The 21,037-nt window shown below is 55.6% G+C and overlaps 1 protein-coding gene across 6 annotated transcripts in view; it reads right to left on the bottom strand.

The window, feature by feature from the left end:
- NCAN (neurocan) overlaps positions 1–18,709 on the bottom strand; it is an 81,294-nt gene extending 62,585 nt beyond the window's left edge. For 3 of the 6 annotated variants that reach the window (XM_043535903.1, XM_043535905.1, XM_043535902.1), the window contains exon 1: positions 17,420–17,451. In XM_043535903.1, the coding sequence (XP_043391838.1) occupies positions 17,420–17,436 (17 nt within the window). In that variant the 5' untranslated portion in view covers positions 17,437–17,451. Of the gene's footprint in view, positions 1–17,419; positions 17,558–18,277 lie in introns of those variants that run through there. The other 3 variants (XM_043535906.1, XM_037885907.2, XM_043535904.1) reach the window with 3 other exon arrangements.
- Positions 18,710–21,037: the final 2,328 nt, after the last annotated feature.

A 21,037-nucleotide genomic window follows, 5' to 3' on the forward strand; every position in this document is an offset into this window, starting at 1 on the left:
AGGACTGACTGGCCTGTGTTATCCAGGAGCACAGATCAGATGATCAGATGGTCCCGTCTGGCCTTAAACTCTTTGTATCTGTGAATCATTGTATTGTTTGGAAAGGCTGTGCTGTGCTGGGACATTCCCAGCTGGTGGAGGGAGCCGTCTGTGACCGGGCTGATTGCTGCCGGTGCCCCTTGCCTCTCTCGCTTTGATGCAGAACCTGTTCACGCACCCCCTGCTCAGCCCTCAGCCTTCATCTCTGCAGGGTAACGGGGTCTTTCCTCCTGCAGATTCCTCCCAGACCTGGAGCCTCCCTCAGGCTTTCGGACTTGTGCAAAGGGCTGGTGAAGCTGGGGAGTGGCCGAGCAGAGGGTCCCCTTTGACATGGGGGAGTCCCCAAGATGAGGTAAGGCCAGTGTAGTCCCCTTCTCTGCCGTCCACCTGCACAGCGTGTGTGGGGAGTTGTCCCGAATGTGGCTGCCAGGGCCATTTAGAGCAGCCCTGAGGCTGCTCTGTGCTAAGGTGAGGACTGGGCTGGCAGAACTGGGGAGTTGCAGGCCCCCCGAGCTACGGATACTGGGCACAGCTGAGAACTCGGCCCAAGATCCCCTCACTGGCTCAGCAGCAACACTTGTTCCCCACAAAACAGCCGGCCCAGAGGTGAAAGTACCAGGGCTGTGGAAGGAATGATCCTGCATCCTGCGGAGCTTAGAGCTTGAGCCCAGCCCTCAATCATGAGGCACGGCTGGGCTCAGTCAATGGGCAGCCAGTGGGTTCCTAGCAAAGGGGCCATACCCCTCCCAAGTCAGGAGTTGCCGTTCACGCCTGCTCTCAGAGAGCAACGGTGCCATAGTCCACTCAGCAGCCGCTTCCCTCCAAATGTCCCTCGGACTGGCCAGACAACAGCTGGGCTCTGGGCCTGCGGGAGGTCCGAAACAGACAAGCCCAGAGAGCAGCTGCTGGGATGCTGCACCTCTCTGATGAGAAGGTTGGATATCCTCAGGGATTGGATATGGGTCTTTCCCCTCTAGTGGGCACTGGCTCTGAGCCAGTAGGAGGGACTGGGACACAGGGCTTTCCCCTCTATGGGGGTGCTGGCTCCGATCTGGCCCCCAGGGTGGGGAACTGGCTGGCTCGGGGGAAGGGGGAAAGGAATATGGGCCAGTTTGGGGTGGACTGGCTGGCTTAGGGAATGGCATATACAGAGCCTCTAGCCTGAGCTGGAATCCAGTCCCAGGCTGCAGTGACAAAAGTGTCCATGTGCCATTAGTCTGGTGGTCATGAAGCTGGCGGGTCTCGATCCATCTCCTGGCACTAATTGGCTCCCTTGACAGCAATCTAAGCAGAGACTCAGTCACGGATGGGCTGGGGTTGACGCGAGATTGGCTGCTGGCATTCTCCAGGGGCAGACAGCACTTTGGCAGCTCACCCCTTTCAGATCAGCGCAAACCCAGACTTTACCCAGCACTTCAGTTCTGCAAAGGGGGCTCTTAAAGGGGCATGCGCCAAACCCTGATTCCATGCACCAGGCCGGACTGCCCCAAGCTTCGGCCCAGGCCCGGATCATTAGCAAGAAGCAAAGTCCCCTAGGCTGGAATTCAGCTTCCCAGTCGAGACAAAAAGCGGCTCTAAACTTTCCCTTTCCTTCCCGTTTAAAGAAAAAATAACTTGACATTATCAAGCTCTGAATGTTGCACATTTCTAAATCCTCCCCATTGAAGTGCTAATTTTGACTTTCTCTGAGGCCTCAGGAGAGAAAAAGCTTTTCCATCCCAAACAATTAATGTCTGACGGGCAGCCTGCTCTGGGGAATGAGGCATCTCCTGGGGCACCCCAGGGCTCCCACCCATTCCCCGCCCTTCCCCCCATGGGTTTGAAACTCCTCGCTCAGTCTGAAGGCTTTACAATAACGGTTAGGGTTTAGGCTGTTGGAATGCAGCCGCAAACCTGTCCGGAGAAGCCACAGCAGGAGGAAATGAAAGTCCTTGAGGCCAGAGCCCCCCAGCTGGTGGGACTCACTCAGGGAGTCGAGGGAGCAGAGCCCATTTGCATCAGCTGATGTTCTGACCCATGGTGGTGAAAGTGGCACAGGTGAAAAGCCAGCACCTGTCAGTAGAGGCCAGGTGACAAAGCCCTGGAGAGCTTGCTCGGATGATGTAATGTGTGTACCTCCAAATCTTGCAGTGGGGAGAGGGGGAAACCTCGTGGATGGAATTTCCTTGGGCCCAATCGGAGCTGGGATTCTCCTGCCTCCCCTGGATCCTTTGGTTACAACTCAGCTTGGTTGATTTTCGCTCTTAATACAAGAGCACTGGTTTTGTTTTTTCTTGTCTGCCTCCAAATCTGTATGCACAGAGCTAGCACTACCCACCCCTTCATGGTGCTGGCTCCCAGGGGCTGCTCCGAATTCAGTGATAAGCAGGGATTGACCTCACAGCTCCCTCCCCCTTGAACTAAAGGAGAACCTCGTTAGCGGTACAGGGCCTATGAAACACAGCTAAGCAATTCCGATTCCATCCAGCAGCAGGCGGTGGCACAGCCACAGAGGTAGCTGACCGCAGCAGGATCCTTGTCTGTAACAATGGCTGGCCCTGGCCCTGAACATTGAGCTGTGAAATGCACAGGACAGTACCCTGGCCCCTGAACGCCCGTGTTTCTGAGCAGTCTCTTGTCGGTCACGTCTACAACCAGCGGGAGTTTTTGAAAAGCCTTTTTTAGGGTGAACAATCCCAACTGGTTGAAACCAAATGGTTCCTGGGAAAAGGGCCGGTTTTGATGATTTTCCCATTTCAAAATCATCCGGGTCACGTTTCGATATTTTCTAAACTTTAAGTTAATTTATAGTTAGGTCAAAACTGAACCAAAACGTCTCAATTGACCCCACCTGAAATGTTCAGATTTTCAACTTATAAATGTTTTTGAGATTTCGAATTTTTGTCTCATTTCAGGAGGGGATTTTTTTTTTCAAATCTGTGAAATTCTCATGGAACAGGAAAACCATTTCCCACCCACATCTCGATACATCTGCTAAATTTGGGTCCAGATTTCCAGCAGGCCAAAGGTCAGTGGTTTTTGGATGTAGCTATTCAGCCTCAATCACACACATCAGTGAATGTGCCCTCCCAACGCTTCACTGAGACAGATCACTGCTATCACCCCCCATTTAAAGATGGGGAAACTGAGGCATGGAGCCGGGAAAGGACTTCCCTAAAGTCATCCACTCTGGCTGCAGATTTTGAGCCTCCGTCACAAGACCATCCTCCCCCTCGCTTAGAAAGGAAGGCATCAATAGTATATTGCAGACCAAGATCTAGCTAAGGCCTAATTCTCCCGACCAGAAGGATTGTCTGGGAACCAGGCTGAGCAGGGCTGTAGGAACCTCCCAGCGGACAGGAGCCCTGGTTTAAGAATCTGAAGAGCAGCTTTAATGTGCAAATGTGTAAATACTCCAGTAAGTCCTTCCCTGTGTACCCAGCAAGTTGTTTTGGATAGTGGCTCCCGGCTGAGCAAACGCCAGGCCAGCATGGCTGGGGAAACATTTAGTATTTTATTTAAATGTTAAACATGAAAGTTGCTCTTTGGATTGTGAACCCGGCATCCAAGAGGGCTGGGAGGTGGATTGAAGGGGAGCCGGGCTGAGCCCCAGGTCAGATTAACGCAGCCTGTATCCTAGGTTCACTGCGAACCCCGGCTCGGGACAGGGGATGGTTTGCCACCTGTGTTACCTGCCAGGTGGAGACGCCCACCTTCTTGTGCTGAGATGGGGCAAAAAGGCAGCTGCTCCCGGTGCCAGGAGGTAGCTTTTGTGTTTCCACACAAACAGTGGGGCAGCTGCCTTCCGAGCCAAAGGTCCAGGGTTGGGGCCAAATTTCAGATGAACCTGGGCCCAGCTTGGGGCGCCCAGGAGGGACTCCGCAGGAATCACCTACCTAGCATGTGGCTGGGAGCAGATTCAAGTTAGTGCTTCAGGCCAGAGTCTTCACTGAAGCTCAGAGGAGTCATGGGGGTCGGGGGGGCGGGGGGGAGTTGTTCAAACTCAAGGCACCAGAGAGGGGAGGCTTCTCCCCCCACCGCCCCTGGAAGCCACATCCATGTGCTTGGCACTGACTCCCATTGACATCAGCAAGGTTCTTCCCAGGGACGTCAGGCCCAAGGCCTTTGGCTCCCGAGAGGCTGGTGGGGGGTGGGGACGGACAGCTTTAAAATGCCAGTTTATCCCCACACACTAAATCTTGTTGCCTGGCTCCCAGCTCCGGCACCAGCTCCCTCTCCCAGCTCAGTGGCAAGGTCCTGCGTCTATAGGGCCTGGGGAAGGGTGACACCAATGGAGTTTCATTGTCCGGCCCAAACATAGGTTGCATGCTGCTGCCCATCCCTGTGGCGTCTGGGCATGTCCCATGTCAAACTGGTAGAAACAGCCAAGTCCCCAGCAGACTCCGTGGCGTGGCACATTGTGATGCTGTGTCAGCCTCTGATCAGCTGGGTGGGGATGTGGGGCCAAGGGATCCCTGGGGGCGATCTGCACTGCGCAGACCCCCCTGCTGGGGGGCTGGAGGAGATGTGCACACCAGGGCCACCCCTGGGTGTTCCCCGTGGCACTGGGAGGCAGGGCGCTAGCAAGGCCACAGGTGCCCGAGTGTGTGAGGCCCGGAGCAGAGCCATCGGGGGCAGTGGGGAGTTTTCCAGGCCCTGTGACTTGGCAGGTGGGGCAGGGACAGGGGCTTTCAGGGATTGGTTATGTTTCCTGCAGGGATCCTGCACCCAGTGGTTAGAGCCGGGAGCCTGGCCATGGCAGAGGGGCTGCACCCTTGTCCGTGGTGCTGACACCATTGAGGATGCAGAGCTTGCCGTGGGGCGCTTCCCGGGGCAAGCAGACACCTAGTGGGGGGTGGGTCTGATCCCCTGCCCACACACAGACCGTGCAGCCCACACCCCCTCGACCCTCTCACAGGGGGCCTGGCTCTCAGCTCCCTGACCTGGTGTAAATACGGAGTGAGCCCCTGCCGCCGCTCACCACACTGGTGTCAAGCCAGCGCACGTGTGCGGAGAATCAGACCCAGAGAACACTGTGAGCCTGCCCCTCCCCCAGTGCACCCCCAATTGCGTACAACCCCCCCACGGCCCAGCAAACACCTGTCACAGCCCTGCCCCCCAGCACACCCCCATTTGTGTACAACGCCCCACAACCCTGCACACCCATGGCCCAGCAAACACATTCACAGCCCTGCCCCCCCAGAGCATCCCCATTTGTGTACACCCCCGTACACCCACAGGCCCAGCAAACATGTCACAGCCCTGCCCCCACAATTGTGTACAAACTCCCACAACGCTGCTCACCCACAGCCCAGCAAACACCTATCACAACCCTGCCCCCACAGCACCCTCCATTTGTGTATAATGCACACACAATGCACAGCCAAACACATCCCAGCCAGCTCCCTCCACACACCCACACACAGCACCTCATTGCGCTGACACAACACGGCCAGACAACCATCCCCAGCAGGCAGTGCGGGCCCCCAGCCAGCTACAACTACCAAGGGCTCGAGTGGGAGGGGGGGCTGGACTGTGACAGTTTCACACCCTCCCAGCCATCCACACATGGGCTGAGTTCCCTTCAGGCAGCTCAGGTGCTCAGCATCATTACCAACGAGCCAGAGTCCTACACTGCCCGGCGCTGGCTTGTCGGCTAAAGGTAGCCGCAGACACAAAGCCGACACAGCCCTGACAGGGGGAAAATTGCTTCAGTTCTGACACGTTCTGAAGTAATGAAAAGGAGAAGATGGGAAATAAACTGCTAATAAGTCACCGAGACTCACCTGGGAGCCAGAGCCGGCTCTGGTGGCTGCGGTGTGGAGAAAGGCTGCAAAGCCTGGCACGGGGCTGTCCCTCCCCAGAGCCTGGGGGCTGCAGGGAAGGAGGCCAGATGCTGCTCAAGGGAGGCCAGTGTGAGTTTCAGGGCTGCCCCCCAACCCTCGGTGGCTGGAGACAACCTGCAGGCTGACAGCCCAGGAGACAAAGGGCCAGGGGCTTACCGGGGTGTGGGCGGAACGTGAGCCATCCAGGGCTGGGGTTTGTTCTGCTCAGGCTGTCTCTGGCCTTTATCTCTTGGCCGGTGGAGCAGCAGGGCGGCCGTGTGCCTTGTGGTGATGGGCTGGTTGTTCTGCTCCTCGTTGGGCCCTTCGTTAGCACCCTGCCAGGCCTCCTCCTCTGGCAACAGTACGTGTAACCGCTGCCTGGCCCGTTCCCTCCGGGCCCCATTTCACCCTCCCCTCTCAGATTGCAAACTCCCTGCAGCAGGGACCATGTCTGCGTGTGTATGTACAGCGCCAAGCACAGTAGGGCCACAATCCTGCCCGGGAGCCTTTGGGTGCTACTTGGACTATCAATAATCTCCCTTAACGAGCCCATGCTGAGAGTGTCCTGCCTGGGTCCCCCGACTCCAGCCTTTCACCGGCCTGGATTTGGTTAAAACCTTAGCATTAAACTTTGGGGGAAAGGGCCCGGCCCACAAGGCTGTTCCACTGGGGACACCGGGAATGGGGAGGATTAAAGGCCTGTCAGTCCCCTCCCCCATCTCCCGTATTGCTGCTGGGGGCCTTTTTCACCAGCCATGGCATGTGAATCATAAAATGCAGCTGTCAGCCTCTGAGGGCAAGGAGATGGGGCCTGCATGGCTCTGGGCTCAGAGATGGGTTTAGAGTTCAGACCCTAAGCAAAGGGGCATTTTAGTTCCCCCAGTCCCAGAGGGGGATGCACCCCATCTTGGGCCCTTCTAGAGTCCAGGCTCCATCCCACCACCCACAGACTAGCCCACCTGCGGGAAGTGGCTGGGGCCTACGTCTCAGAAAGTTTCCCTAGGAACTTAGACCCTGTGGTAATGGGCCCAGATAGAGGGGGATACACGGGCCTGGGAGACAGGTGGACAGACAGACATGGCAGGATGGAGGAATGGGGTTGGAGGTGGTTGGATGGATGGACACAGGGGTTGGCTGGATAGGTAGGCAGGGAACCAGGCCAGGCTTCCTGTCTGCCCCACAGCTGGCGGGGAGGGGGCTCGTTCAGTGGCAAGACCCTCCCGGAGAGACGTGGCACTAAACAGGGTGCAGCCCCGGTGTGGCCAGGGCAGGAGAAACGCTAACGGCCATTGGCCTCCACTGGAGATGGTGGCTTCAGGCTTCTTGCCGGTGACATGGGCAAAGGGTTCAGCCAGTTCCCACATCCTCCTGCTGGGGAGGGAAGCCAGTCCTCAGGGGTGTCACCCACACGCAAGGACACGCGGACAATGGGGGATGAATACATCCACATGCACAAATCTGCTTCCTTCACAGCTGAGCTGACATTTTACAGTGGGATCCTATTTCAGCTCCCCTCCTCCGCGCCCCGATTCCCCGCTCTGATCACACACCCTGGTCAGGAACAGCAGCCGGCTGCCCCCGGGCATGGTCTGGTTTTCCTCTTGCACCTGAGGTTGAAATCCCATTCCCCCAGCTCCTGTCCTAAATTCTGGGTTGCCTAGTGTGGGTCCTTCTCCGATACAGTGTGATGGTCTTTGGGTGGGTGGATGGATGCTCACGCACAGTCTTCTGTCCTCTTCTAGATGCAACCAGAACTGCTGAGCTGTGAATCATAGGCCCTATACTGTCCATCGGGGAGGAGTCTCCTTATAGCTCAAGCAGTGGGGGCCTGTGCTTTCGGTTCTGAGTTCCAGTGCCACCTGCACACACAACACCCAGCACAAACATGGCCAGGGCATGTCAACCCCCTTGCTGCTGCTCGGTACGGCTGGACAGGGAGCCCCCCACTCGCTGGGATCACGGGGCTCCACCCCCACCCCGGGCTGTGGGGAGGACTGGCCCCCCTGTGCTTGGAGACGCAGCAGCCACCCCCAGTCTGTCCGGTTTCACGGGCAAAGCCGGATGTAAGGCAGATGCTCCCTCCGCCCAGAGGGGGAGGCCGGGGCTGGAGCCTGGCAGTGGTTGAGGCCAGGGGGCCGCAGTAAAATGCTTCGCTGTTCAATGTTAACTAATGTGCCCGCTCAGCTGTGGCACCATCCCCCTGACATCAGCATTCCTGCAGGTTTCACTCAAGCAGCAGGGAAGATCAAGCAGCCCCAGGGGAGTGGGGTGAAGAAACTGCCTCCAAGATCTGATCAGGCTCTGAACTGGAGTCAGGAGTTGCGGGGGGGGGGGTGTTATTTTTTGGGGATGGGGAAGACTCTGTCTCCCCCCCCCCAGCCAATATGTTCCTGGATCTGCCTACTTAGGGCCAAATGCTCAGTGTAAATGGGCTCTGCCCGACTGAAGCCACTGCCCCAGCCAGGACACATCCTTGTCCCCAGGGGTTTGCATTACAGTTTTGCTAAATGATGCAGCTTCTCCCTCCCCTCTGCCCCCAGGAACATCCCTGCTAACTGCCTTTGGGGCTGGGGGGGGGCCTCAGCAATGGATACGCCTGAGACAGGGATTTCGTGAAATTAATTCAGAGCCAGAGGCGCAGCTCAGCAGGGAGCTGAAATGGCGCCGGGCTCCCCCCGCTTGAGTTCAGTGAGGGTCCCAAGCCACAGCCCTGATCCCATCTGTCCAGGTGTTCCCCAGCCACAGGGCTGTGCAGACACAGTCCCACTCTCCTCCCCAGAGCAGGCTTCAATTCACAGCCAAGGACGGCAAAGACCAAACCTAAGGAGGGACGCCCTGTTTTCACTGGCTTCTAACTAAACGCAGCCCACAGGGCCCGGCCCAGCTTGGCTGTGACCTGCTAGGGGAGCCCAGAACGTGCTAAAGCGGCTGCAGCCAGGCTTGGTACTAAAAACAGCTGCCTTTGCAAAATACAAGTTTGGTCAGAGGAAAAGGTCACCGCAGCTACTGTCCTTCCCAGCTCCCCTGCCCCTGGAAGGTTGGTTCCTTCGCCAAGCAGCTGCCTGCTCCGATTCCTTTGGGGAAACTGATGAAGGTAAAGCGGTCCCAGGGGAGAGCACGGGGGGTGGCTGTCCATTCTTGCGGTGTAGGTGGCTCAGGGTGCTGGGGATGAGATATGGTGCCCCAGGTCACTGGCTGGGAGGCAGCTCAGAGTCATTCCTGGGAATCAGAGTGGAGGGAGCAGGGGGAGCTTCCCCTCCTCTCTCTGGCCTGGGGAGCAGCCCCCCCCCCCAAGTGAATGAGAGCTCATCCCTACCTCCTAGCCATTGTGTGGAATGAGTCAGTGGATGTCAGTCCAGCCCCCAGGCATCCATTCATGGACTGTCTTCCTCCCCCGCCCTGCAACCCGGCAGGGTCAGAGGGACCAAGCACTGAGCATATCACAAGGGACTTACCCCCCATCCCCACACCAGAGGGGGTCCCTCCAGGGCAGGGCTGAGGCCCAGAGGTGGGAGCAGCTGGCCCTGCCCGGTGGATGAACGGAGCATTTCAAGAGTGTAAACCTGGCACTGTTCACCAGCAATAGATTCACTTAGGTCTTTTTTTTTTTAACATGCCTTTAATTGGGAGAGCATGTGGACCAGCTTTGCCCCCCCCCCGCACCAATGTACTTAACTCTGAGCAACAGCGAGAATATCGATAGATCCCTATCGACCCTCCAGCCAACGAGCCGGCTTCATATTTCCGCCGAGTGCTGACAGCTCATTAATTATTGAGATCTCTCTTGCTCTCTCCCTCCCCATCCCTCGTTGATCCACTAACCTGCAATCAAAACCCCAACCAGCCTCCTGTGTAGTGGACTAGCCCTTGCCCAACACAGAAATGCTGCTAAGGACTGATCCCAACCCATCTGACCTCTGTGGAGCAAAGAAAGACACTCTGAGAAGCCAACACCAAGGCTGAAAAGGGTGAAGGAGATGTGCAAAAGGGTGGGTATTGCAAGGTTTTAGCCTGAGAGATAAAGGGTTCTAGGTTTGGCTATAGCAGGTTGGAGTAAGGTGACCTAGAACCCAGATGTCTGGGGAAAGTAATGGGCTAGGCTGAGCTACAGCAAGTGGTGGGGCAACCTAGAATCTGGACAGCTAGAAGAGAAAGGGTTCTAGATTTGGCTATGAGATGTGGGATAGGGAAACCTAGAACCTGGATGTCTGGAAAAGGGGTTCTAGGTTAGGTAACAGCAGGGGTCATAAAACATAGAACACAGATGATAGGTAGAGAAAGGCTTCTAGATCTTCCTCTGGCACGTGACAGGGCTACTTAGAATCCATAAGAACATAAGAATGGCCATAGTAGGTCAGTATCCTGACTTCCAGCACTGGCCACTGCCAGATGCTTCAGAAGGAATGAACAGAACAGGGCAATTTATCAAGTGATCCATCATCCCCTGCCATCCAGTCCCAGCTTCTGGCTGTCACAAGTTTAAGGATACCTGGAGCACAGAGTTACATCCCTGACCATCTTGGCTAATAGCCATTGCTGGACCTGTCCTCCAGGAACTCGGCTAATTATTTTTTGAACCCAGTTATGCTTTTGGCCTTCACAACATCCCCTGGCAACGAGTTCCACAGGCTGACTGTGAGCTGTGTGAAGAAATACTTCCTTTCATTTGTTTAAAACCTGCTGCCTGGTCATTTCATCAGGTGACCCCTGGTTCTTGTGTTATGGGACGAGGTAAATAACACGTCCTTATTCACTTTCTCCACACCAGCCATGATTTTATCGACCTCTGTCATATCCCCTCTTAGTCGTCTCTTTTCCAAGCTGAACATTGCCAGTCTTTTTAATCTCTTTATGTGGAAGCTGTTCCGTACCCGTCATCATTGTGTTGCCCTTGTCTGTACTCTTTCCGATTCTAATACATCTTTTTTGAGATGGGGGAACCAGAACTGCGTGCACTATTAAAGGCGTGGCTGTATCATGGATTTATATAGTGGCATTATGCTATCTTCTGTCTTACTAGCTATCCCTTTCCTAATGGTTGCTAACATTCTGTTAGATTATTTGTTTGCCACTTCACACTGAGCAGATGTTTTCAGAGAATTATCCACAGTGACTCCCAGATCTCTTTCTTGAATGGTAACAGCTAATTTAGACCCCATCACTTGTATGTACAGTTGGGATTCTGTTTTCCAATGTGCATTACTTTGCATTTATCAACATGGAATTTCATCTGCCATTTTCTTGCCCAGTCACCCAGTTTTATGAGATCCCTTTGTAACTCTTCACAGCCAGCTTTGGACTTAATTATGTTGAATAATTTTGTATTGTCTGCAAATTTTGCCACCACCCTGTTACCCTTTCCCCCCAGATCATTTATCCAGGTGTCCGACTGAGGCATACAGAATTTTGCTTCCACCAGGAGTTGGCTTCTCTTTACAAAAGGACCTGGATCTCTCTGAATAGAATGCCATTGTCCCCACCAAGGCAGAGCTTACACAGGGCAGACATGAAAGAGACACGCTTCCCTTTCATGCCTTTTCATTGTTGTTTCTTTCTAATTTTTTTGGTACTGCACTTTGCACCTCAAAGGGCTCCCGGAAAGCACCTCACCGCAGAGAGAAGAATGAGCAAAGGGTGGCCTGGATTGTTTGACTTGGATGCTGGCTAATTTCACTTCACCCTGACCTGAAATTCTAGGGGGAAAGACATTCCTGGATGAAGCACTGAGGAGGCCAGGAGACGCTGCCTCTCCCGCTTCATTGCCCACCCCACCCTCCACCCCATGCCTCTGTGTCTCACAAGAAGGATCACTGTGCCCATCTCACGTGTGCACAAACTCATGCTCACCATCTCGGCCTGAACTTTACATGATGCCTCTGATGAAACGTCCCCTTTGCTTATGGACTCGTCTCTCCCTCTAGTGGTTAGAGGCCTCTAATGCAATGTAAGTACTTCTACGTGTCCCTCCGCAGGGTGGTGGAGCGGCTGGTTCTTGAGGCACAAAGGCCGGGGGGTTGAACCCCTCCACACTCTTATGCTGGCTGCTGTGGCCGTTCCTGGGGAGATTTTTCTGGGTGAGGAAGAAAGGTCATTTGGGCCGCCCTTTGCAGGGCAGGAGGATGCTGCTGGAGGTGGGAACAACCTCACCATCTTATTTGCCACCATTTAGAGCTTTAGTTTAAGCCACGTGACTCAGCAGGGGGCAAACTACCTGTCGAGTCAGCCCTGAAACAACCCCCCACCCCCGCTCGACGCTAGGAGGCGCTGTGCGGCAGGAGCGTCTTGCTGTGGGAGCACATGTCTCTGTGACTCACTCGTGAACCAGTTCCCCAGAGTACTCCTCTCCCTGTGCATGGCTTAAACCCAGCAATGTTAGATAGCCAAGACTCGGCTGGCGATCTGAGTGAGGTTTTTAAGAGCAGGTTAGACAAACACCTGTCAGGGTGTCCTAGAGAATACTTAGCCCTGTGTTGAATGCAGGGGTCTGGACCAGGTGACCTCTCCAGGTCCCTTCCAGGCCTATGATTCTGTTGCTTATTGGTGTGAACGGCAGAGATACCAGCGGGATCGGCTGGCCTGGGACAGGGGTGGAGGAGATGTTCCATAGTGTAAAGTCCATTTCTGCAGTCACAGATTGGATTGTGTTTCAGATTCAAGCACATCTGCCATGCATGGGGTCAGTGCGGGATGGGCTGGGGTGTCAATTAGCCACAACAGAAGCCACTCCTGGTCATTAGGGTCCTCTCCCTTTGCCACAGCGACCCATGTGCGAGCAGATAATTAAGAAGAGCAGTTTAATTAATTAATACTAGCTGGGATCGCCCTCAGAGCTAATGTTAAGGTTATTAAACCAAACCAAACCAAACAAGAAAGGAGTGGTTCCAAACAGAACAAAGCAGATTATTTCCCCCTCCTCTAAGCAAAGAAATGAAATTCCAAGGTGGCTTGTCATGGCATAACAGTGTTAGCAAAAAAAAATAAATAAATAAACCCCAAATCCCTGAAACGCCTGCTGTCTGGGCCCTTGTGTGATAGACAATAATTCACTCATCCGGCAGCTTTTTGCAATTAGGGAGACATTTGTAGGCAGTTGTTTGGCACACGACGCATAAATACATGCCATTATTTCCACTAGCCGGAGAAGACGGGGCTCGGCTGCTAAACACGCCTCTTGGACGCCTGGGAATCTCATCCCTGCCTCACGCGGGACCAGCCCTCGGGCCACCGTCTGCCTTTTAAACCCGGGAGAAACCCCGGATTCTACTGATTTTAAAAAACACCCACAAAGCCCCCTGAGCAGCGGTGAGCATTTTCACATCCGTCAAGGGCTGTCGCCTCATGAATAATTCATCCATCTCATGAATATGCAAAGCTTGGGGCCTGGGCATCCCTGCTAGTTTTCACCGCCCAGTTCCAAACCCCGGAGCCACATGGGTGCGGGCAGAAGGGATTCATCGCCCTAGTGAGCTTGGGTAGCTCTCCCCGTGCTGATGCCTCAGTCATGAGGCCATCGCGGGGAGGGGGGACTCTGGCAGGTCCCTTTGCCATGCCTGGGGAATGAACCCCTTTCCCTTTCGTCCAGAAAGCCCCTGGGTGACTCTGGCCTGAGTGGAAAGGCGGGGGACGGCACCGGCTGGAGCTGACGGCTTCTATGTAGGCTGGTTTCATCCCAGCACCAGTCCTGCCCCGTACACACACATGCACCTCAGCCCGGATCAGCAGCGAGACCAGTGCTGGACCCTGCCACGCCACCCACCCACCGGGCTCGGCCAGTGCCCTTCAGACTGACCTTCAGGCCAGAATCCACTCCTCTTCCTGGATCTCTACAACTGCCCTCGGCCCCACGGCCGCTCCAGCGCAGAGCCTGTCCCAGGGGCTGGGATGAGACCTGACCAACTCAGTTCAACCGACATGAAACGTTTCTCGGCTCTCTGTGGGGACCGCCCTCCAACCAGCCCATCCGATCTCTGGGGGAGGCCAGCGCCTCCCAGCTGCTCCAGGGGGAGTCTCGGGCTCCCGTTTAGGGGCTGGGGCAGGCTGTAACGCAGAGCCCGGCGGCGGCTGGAATTAAACATTCTGGGCCTGAATCGAAGGGGAGGAAATCCCTGGAGCCCAGAATCCAGGCTGAGGCGCTGTGCAGCTGGTGTAGGGATCACCCTTGGCAGGACACTCCCAGGAGCCCCATACCAGACTCCCTTTATTTGCTCCTGGCCCTGCGCTCTGACTTGGAGCTGGGGAGGGAGGGCACCAGCTGCCTTTTCCCAGCCAAACTGCCTGTCCGGGGTAAATCTCACCACCCACATTTGCTCATCCATACTGCGGGGGTGCGGGGAACGACCCGCTGCGTTTCAGACAGGAATGGTACCGGGCATGCTCCGGTCCAAACGGGAACCACTGCGGGGCAGTCCTACAACCTGTGCTGTGCAGCTGGGGAGCCCATGATCACAGTGCCCCCTTCCGGCCTTGGGGTCTACGCGCTTCCCTTTGGCCGGTCACTGGACTGGGCGGTAGGAGAACAGCTCTGCCACTGACCCCCCTGTGTGACCTTGGTTAACCCCCCCCCCCCCATCCACATGCCTCTGTTTCTCCTCCCGCCCCGTGTCTGTCTCGTCTATTTAGATGTAAGATCGCTGGGGTCGGCACTGTCTGATCACACGGTGTCCAGCACAATGGGACCCTGGTCTCATCTCAGCCTCCAGGTGCTCCTGGAACCTACATAATTAATGGTGTAAATCAGCCTTCGATGGAGCTGCCCCACTTTAGACCGAGCAACCGGCCCATTGCGCCTGAGCCCCACAACCAGTGGCTGAGGTTGGGGTAACAGGGATGCATCTGCCCCAGAGGACCTTAAAGTGGGACCGGAGATTATTCTGTATCAGGAATAGCCCTCCCCCGACCAAGGGGGCCCTGACTCCTTCCTCACTCCAGCCAGGTACCTTGGCTCTGGAGAGCTACTGGCGCACAAGAGGGATTGTAGAGTAGGCGATGGAGCTGGCTGGGAATTGTGCCCCAAGGGAAGGGAGGGGAGCAGCGGCGCTTGGCACGTTTGTAGGGAGCAATCCTGCACTGCCTGGGGAATGGGCCTGGCAGGTCACTTCCACCTCTCTGGCGCCACGCCATGTGGCCACCTAAGACGATGGAATCTTGGGGGCAGCTGGATGCACCATGTGGTTGCTGTGGCCCTGGGATGGGGCAGCAGAAGCCAAGAATCAGCGAGGTCCATTCACCCTGCCAAGGACCTCTGGGACTGACCAGCCCTGCCTGCCGCTTGTGCATCTCTGTCACCTGGGCTGCAGGGCTCCGGCACAGCTCCTCAAGCAGCCAGAGAGCCCCACCCCCCATTGCTCGCAAACCTGCTCAGCTTGTTCCCAGGAGGTGACAGGGTGGGGGGCCGCCTCCTTCCTCAGCTGGGCCAGTCAATGATTGGGAGGGGGGCTACTCCGCGGACTGGCCAGCTGGGGGAGCTGTTGGAGGGGGTGTCATTCATGCTGAACCGCCCCGATTGGATGTGCCCTGCAATCTGAGGCTTCAACCAATTTTACAGAGGAGAGGGTGAGCCAAGTTGTGCAGATCTCTCCCCAAAAAGACCCTGCCCAGCTGCTGCCTTGCACAAGAGGAGGGTGGCAGTTAGAGACCGAAGAGACCTCTTAGCTCACTGACAGGATACGAGCCCTTGAGAAGATGCATCTCCCAGCACCCACCTCCAGTAACAAACTTGCTTCTGCCTTCCAGGGAGGGGGTGGGGTTTTGCTTCCATCCATATGTCGATATCAACCGGCAAAGGACAAGAATCAGAAAGACAGAAATCCACACGCAAATCCCAGCGCTTCCTTTTCTACCCCTCCGCTGCCCACCATCCACAACAAAAGGATTTTGCAAAACTCGCTGTCCCCGTATCGTTCAAGCAATGAGAGATTTTCCCCTCCACTCTGCTAGAGTAAATTAGCACCTTGGAAAGCTGCGATCTTGTCCAATATGGGCTCTTTAATAGGTGTGATTTGTATTGGGCGTGCAGTCTGCATCCTTTATTTCAGAAGAGTATTTATCTTTATTTTATTTTGCTTTTTCTATCACATGGTAGGAGCTACCCAGGAACAAAATACATTAAAGGAATGATAATGTTCAGACCCCACCTTCAGCCTGAGTTATTTTCCTCCTGTTAAACAAACATGCATCTGATCCCCCAACACACACACACTAAACACAAGCTCATCCAAACAGCAAAACAAGCATCTCCCCTTGAACTGCTGCTGAACCCATGCAGGTAGGAATGCCTTCAAGCTGGCATGCACGATGGCAGGTGCAAAGAGTAGCTTTCAAAAAGACACAGATCCCTATTGCTAGACTGCAAATATTTTGCACTGGGAAAATGTGTTAGCAAATGAACCAAGCCTCTTAGCGAAGTTAGCAAAGGTTCAGTCATTTGTATGGTTTCTTTTCTTTCTTTGAAAGCGCTGCAATTAAATCCAGCCCAATTAATCCTCTAGAGAGCTGGCTACCCCCCTTCTTTGTGTCTTCTGGGAAGGCATAGCCAAAAGTCTTGGAGTTTCCGGCCTGGCCTGCCACTGCTGTCTCTGTTTAGGTATTCTGCAATGGAAAACCAGCCTTGGCTCTTGGCACTTTGATATACGCAACCCTGATCTCCTGCCCTGCCGATTGAAATTCCAGGATGTGTCCTGGTACCTTCTAGGCAATCTGCTCCAGCAATGCACGACATCACAACCGACCTCATCACACCCACCCTTGAATAATCTCAAAGCAGGAAACGTGAAGGGGCTTCAGCTTTGCTCTCTGCCCATCAGACTACGTGGGGGGCGAGTTGCAATGCTCTTGGCTCGGAAAGTTTTGATTTCTTTCTTTCTTTGAAATAAACAGCTCCACTGTCACAAACCCCCGCTTCCACCGTCTGGAGAACAGGAACACGAGAACGGCCAGGCTGGGCCAGACCAACAGTCCATCTAGCCCCGTGTTTCTGTCTCTGACCGTGGCCACTGCCAAGTGCTCCAGCGGGAATGCACGGAACAGGGCAGCTAGGGGGTGATCCATCCCCCCTCCTTGAATCTGGTAACAAAGGCCGTGGAGATGAGGCTACAGATACAGCTAGCTCCTTTGTAAGCTGATGCTGTCTCTGTGTCAGATTAGCTACCTCCAAGCGAGTTCCACAGGACTGGGAAGGAGGGGGAAAGGACTCGGAGGCAGAGCCATAGATCTTCACAACGTTATTTGACATTCTCTCCTCTCTGGATTGCGTTGGTGTTGCATTATTGCCCGGCCCACCCCCCTGGCTTGCAAGGCTGCAGAGTGATTTAACAGGGTATAATCCTCTCTAATGATATTTCTCCCATCCTGCCAGCCTGGTATCAATTCCTGCTCCTGCCTCACCAGCCCCCCCCCCCCCACACACACACACATACACTCCCCCTTAGCTGAAATTTTAGTTTCAGCATTTTCCTACTAACAAGAATAAATTATTCAGCATCTCTCCACCTGTCTCATTAGCGCCCATCTCTCTCCTCCTTCTACCACCGTGTCTTATCTTGGCTTGGCTCGAGCCTCCCCGCTCTGAACCGAGTTACTTGAGGCTTATTTTCATTCAGTTGGAGACTCTTGTCTCTCACCAATAATTTCAGTGCCCCGGGGTTGTGTCGGGAGGAAGGGGGGCTCATCCACCGCCTTTCCTTCTATTTTTCTTCCCCTTTCTCTCTCCCCGTGTGTGTGTGTTTCACACTCCCAGAAAACCGGCTCATTTGGAACCAATCCATGGGGCTCCAGTCCGCTCTCCATTCACCAGAGCTAACGTTTTGCCAACCTCTCTTGAACTCCCTGCCATCTCTGTCCCACCGGGATTGCTGGATCTCCCACCAAGTCAACCTCACTTACCGCCTCTTAACACGCCGCTAGGCTGCAAACCAATATACCCAACGCCTCCAGTCGCCACAATACATTCATTAAAAAGAAAGCAAGCCCCTAAATCCATTGCAACCAGAGACAACCCGGCTTTGTTCGGATGAGATGCTCAGTTACAAGGCAATGAGCAATAGCCATAATGTATCATGCAAACATCCCCGGTACCAACTCTTTTTTAAAAAAAAGGGGGGGCAGCAAAGGGGAGGTAAGGGGAGATTTCCCCCTTCTTAAAAATCTGTGCCGCGAGCCAGTTGTTCTGCAAAGAAAAGTCAGCCATGCACGCGCCAGACAATGCTCCTCCGGAGATGCCTAGAAGTCCATGCAAAGGGGTGAGGGTGGGGGGTCATTTGAAGCAGCTTGCGAAAGGTGCCTGGCAAGTGCTGGGACTTTTGGTGGCTCGGCTGGGAGAGGCAGCGGCGGGGCCAGGGCTAAGCGAAGCCACCCGCGGAGAGCCCCGAGAGGGGGCGAGGGGAGAAATTTGGGCTGTAAAGGCGAGCGGGGGGAGAGGGAGGCAGAGAGCCACGTACCTGCTGCAGAGGGGGAGCCCCGCCGCGCGCTCCAGGGTCTGCAGGAATGCACCCCCGTGCCGCCCGGAGAGGGGGGCCGCGGTCAGCGCCGGCTGGGGAGCGATCGCATCTCGGAGCGCAGGCGGGAGGGTTCGGGAAGAACTGGGGGGGGGGCTACCCCAGGCGGGGGCAGAGCTCCATGCCCAGCCCCGTCAGTGGCTCCTGCAGCGGGCTGGGGGGCAGAGCCAATCCCGGCTCATCCTAGGCAGCAGGGTGGGAACAAAGGGGGCACCAAGCCCAGCGCGCCGCCTGCTGATGCTGGGCCCCGGGGCTGCTCGCGTCCCCGCCCGCAGCCATGGGCCGCGAGCCCCCTGCCCGGCTGCCCGGTCCCCGTCACCTGCCCGGAGCCGGGAGGCAAAGATGCTCAATGGCTCTTTCCAGGGGAGGGCGTGTGTCCGTGCTGCGCATGCGTCTCTGGTTCTCCCTTCCTCACCACACCTCCATCCCCCCTCAAACTCCTGGCCGCGCCAGCACCCCGCCCCCCAAATCACCCACGCGGAAGAGGGGCGCAGTCCCCCCCCCGAACTTTTGTAAAGCTTTCCCAGATTATTGGGGGGCTGGAGCGGGGGCTCGTTCGATCCGGGGGGTGTTGGGAGCTGCATGTTTATTTGGATTCTGTTTTGCTTTGCTCTTTGAGGGACGCAAAACCTAGGAAGAGACCCCCCCCCCCACCGCTGCTCAGCTGCCTTAGCCAGCTTTAAAGTTTGCAAACAACCTGACCAGCAAGAAAACAAAATAGACTGAAATCCTGCAGGTTCAGCCAGCTCTGGTGTGGGTGCCCAGCAGTGCTCCCCATGGGGTGCCCGCTGGGCCGCCGAGCAGGGGTCAGAAGGTGGTGCTGATAAATCAATAGAGTGGCAATTTCTAGTGCTTTGAATTTAGGGGGCAACTGGGAGGCAGAGATCTGAGACCCGATGGCAGGACAGTCATTGGCAGAGCGGGTGGAAGGACAAAGTCCTGGGTTTGCGCTGGGTTTCTTTGGTTTTTAATACCACCCACTTGGGGCATCGCTGCTGTTCATTATTTGTATTCCAGTAGCATACAGAGACTCCCCCTCCCCCGGCCAGGATCAGGGGCAACTAAGCCAGCGGTGCCGGGACACACTGAGAGACAGGCCCTGCCCCAGAGAGCCACAGGAAGGATCATGATTCCCATTTTACGGATGGGGAAACTGAGGCCCGGACAGATCATGTGACTTGCCCAAGAGTCCAGCTTGGCCATAGTGAAGCGTAGGAAAGCAGCTAGTGTTTAAATGTAGAAATAATAATGAAAAAAAAATCCAGGAAGGTGACAAGAATGGGTAAAGGTCAAGAAATGAAGGTGAAGAGCTGGCGTTAAACTAATACAAATTGACAGCAGTAGGGAGCAGGGATCCACCGCCAACCCCTTTGGGTATCCGCCTGCCCCGGCCCAGACCTCACTCCAGTGCAAGGGAAGGGAGAACCCTCCCCTGCTGATTTGCCCCAGGGTAAATGACTGCACAGGGCAATGGAGACCCGGGTCTCCGGTATTCAGCGCGGCAGCCCGGACTCCTGAGGTCTAGTCCTGGCTCTGCCGCTGCCTCCCTGTGCGAGGCCGGGCCAGTCACATCCTGTTTGCCAATCTGGAAAATGGGTCTTAAGCTCAGCCGGCGGTCACTCGGCCGCCGCCCCTGAAACACCAGAGCGGGGACCCAGCCGGTAGCAGGAACCAGTGAGTGAGTGCGGCTTTGGGGTGAAAGTTACATCTCCCCATGGGAAGAGCCCTGGCATTCAGCGGAGACGATTAAACCAGTTGTGGCCTATCCACCCTCTAGATGTGAATGGAGAATGGGGCTTTTCTGCCGTTCTTTGGCACCAGCCTACGGAATTCTATAGCCCGGCAGAATTGTCTCTTCACCTCTGAGGGCCAGGCCGAGGAAACCCGACCGAAACTTTCTCCTTTCCTCTTCCCACGCATAGGACTTGCCCATAAGAGCCAGGCGCCACTTCCTGCTTTTGTGAGTCACTGTCACAGGCCTAATATTATTTAAGCACAGAGCCCTTCTGTTCCCCCCTCCGCTGCCTGAGCGCAGCTGCAGGGGGCTGCTCTCCTCCCGAGGTCCCCAGGCAGCGGGAAAAGGGGCAGAGAGGTTAACTGGCTTGCTCAAAATCGCACACTGAGTGAGAACTGAAAAGAGAACCCAGGAGTCCTGACCCTTATTCCAGAGTCTCTAACCACTTACCCTCACAGCCCTGACTCGCCCTGCTCTAACCCACTCGACCCAACTCTCTGGGCTACAAAGAGCCGGGCACCTCCAGCCCCCAAGCAGTTTCCTGCTCTGGCCATTAGATCACACTCACACCTAGAGGCAGCCATAGAACCCAGGAGTCCGGAGTCCCAGTCCCCGGCACTAACCCCTACACCCCACTATCGCCTGGAACCAAGGGTAGAGGCCTGGAGCTTTGATGCCCACCGAGTCCTTTGCTCTCCCTACTAGACCCAGGTCCCTCCCAGAGCTGAGAGCCAAAATCAGGAGTCCTGCCTCCCGGTGTGGCCGGGAACAGCCAGTGCGATTTCAGCACCATCCACTCCAAGCCTGAGATTTACCCTGGCCTGGTCCAAACCACTGAGCTGAGCCCTGCCCCAACCAGCCCCCGGCTTCTCGACCTGTGTCTAGCGTTTTCCAACATGTGAAGGACTTTGGGGGAACAGAAATCATCTGGCCTGTGACAGCCGCGCTCTGTCTTTGCTCCAACAGGG

The sequence above is a fragment of the Chelonia mydas genome, chromosome 25 (assembly GCF_015237465.2).
Source record: "Chelonia mydas isolate rCheMyd1 chromosome 25, rCheMyd1.pri.v2, whole genome shotgun sequence".
Classification (NCBI taxonomy): Eukaryota; Metazoa; Chordata; order Testudines; family Cheloniidae; genus Chelonia; species Chelonia mydas.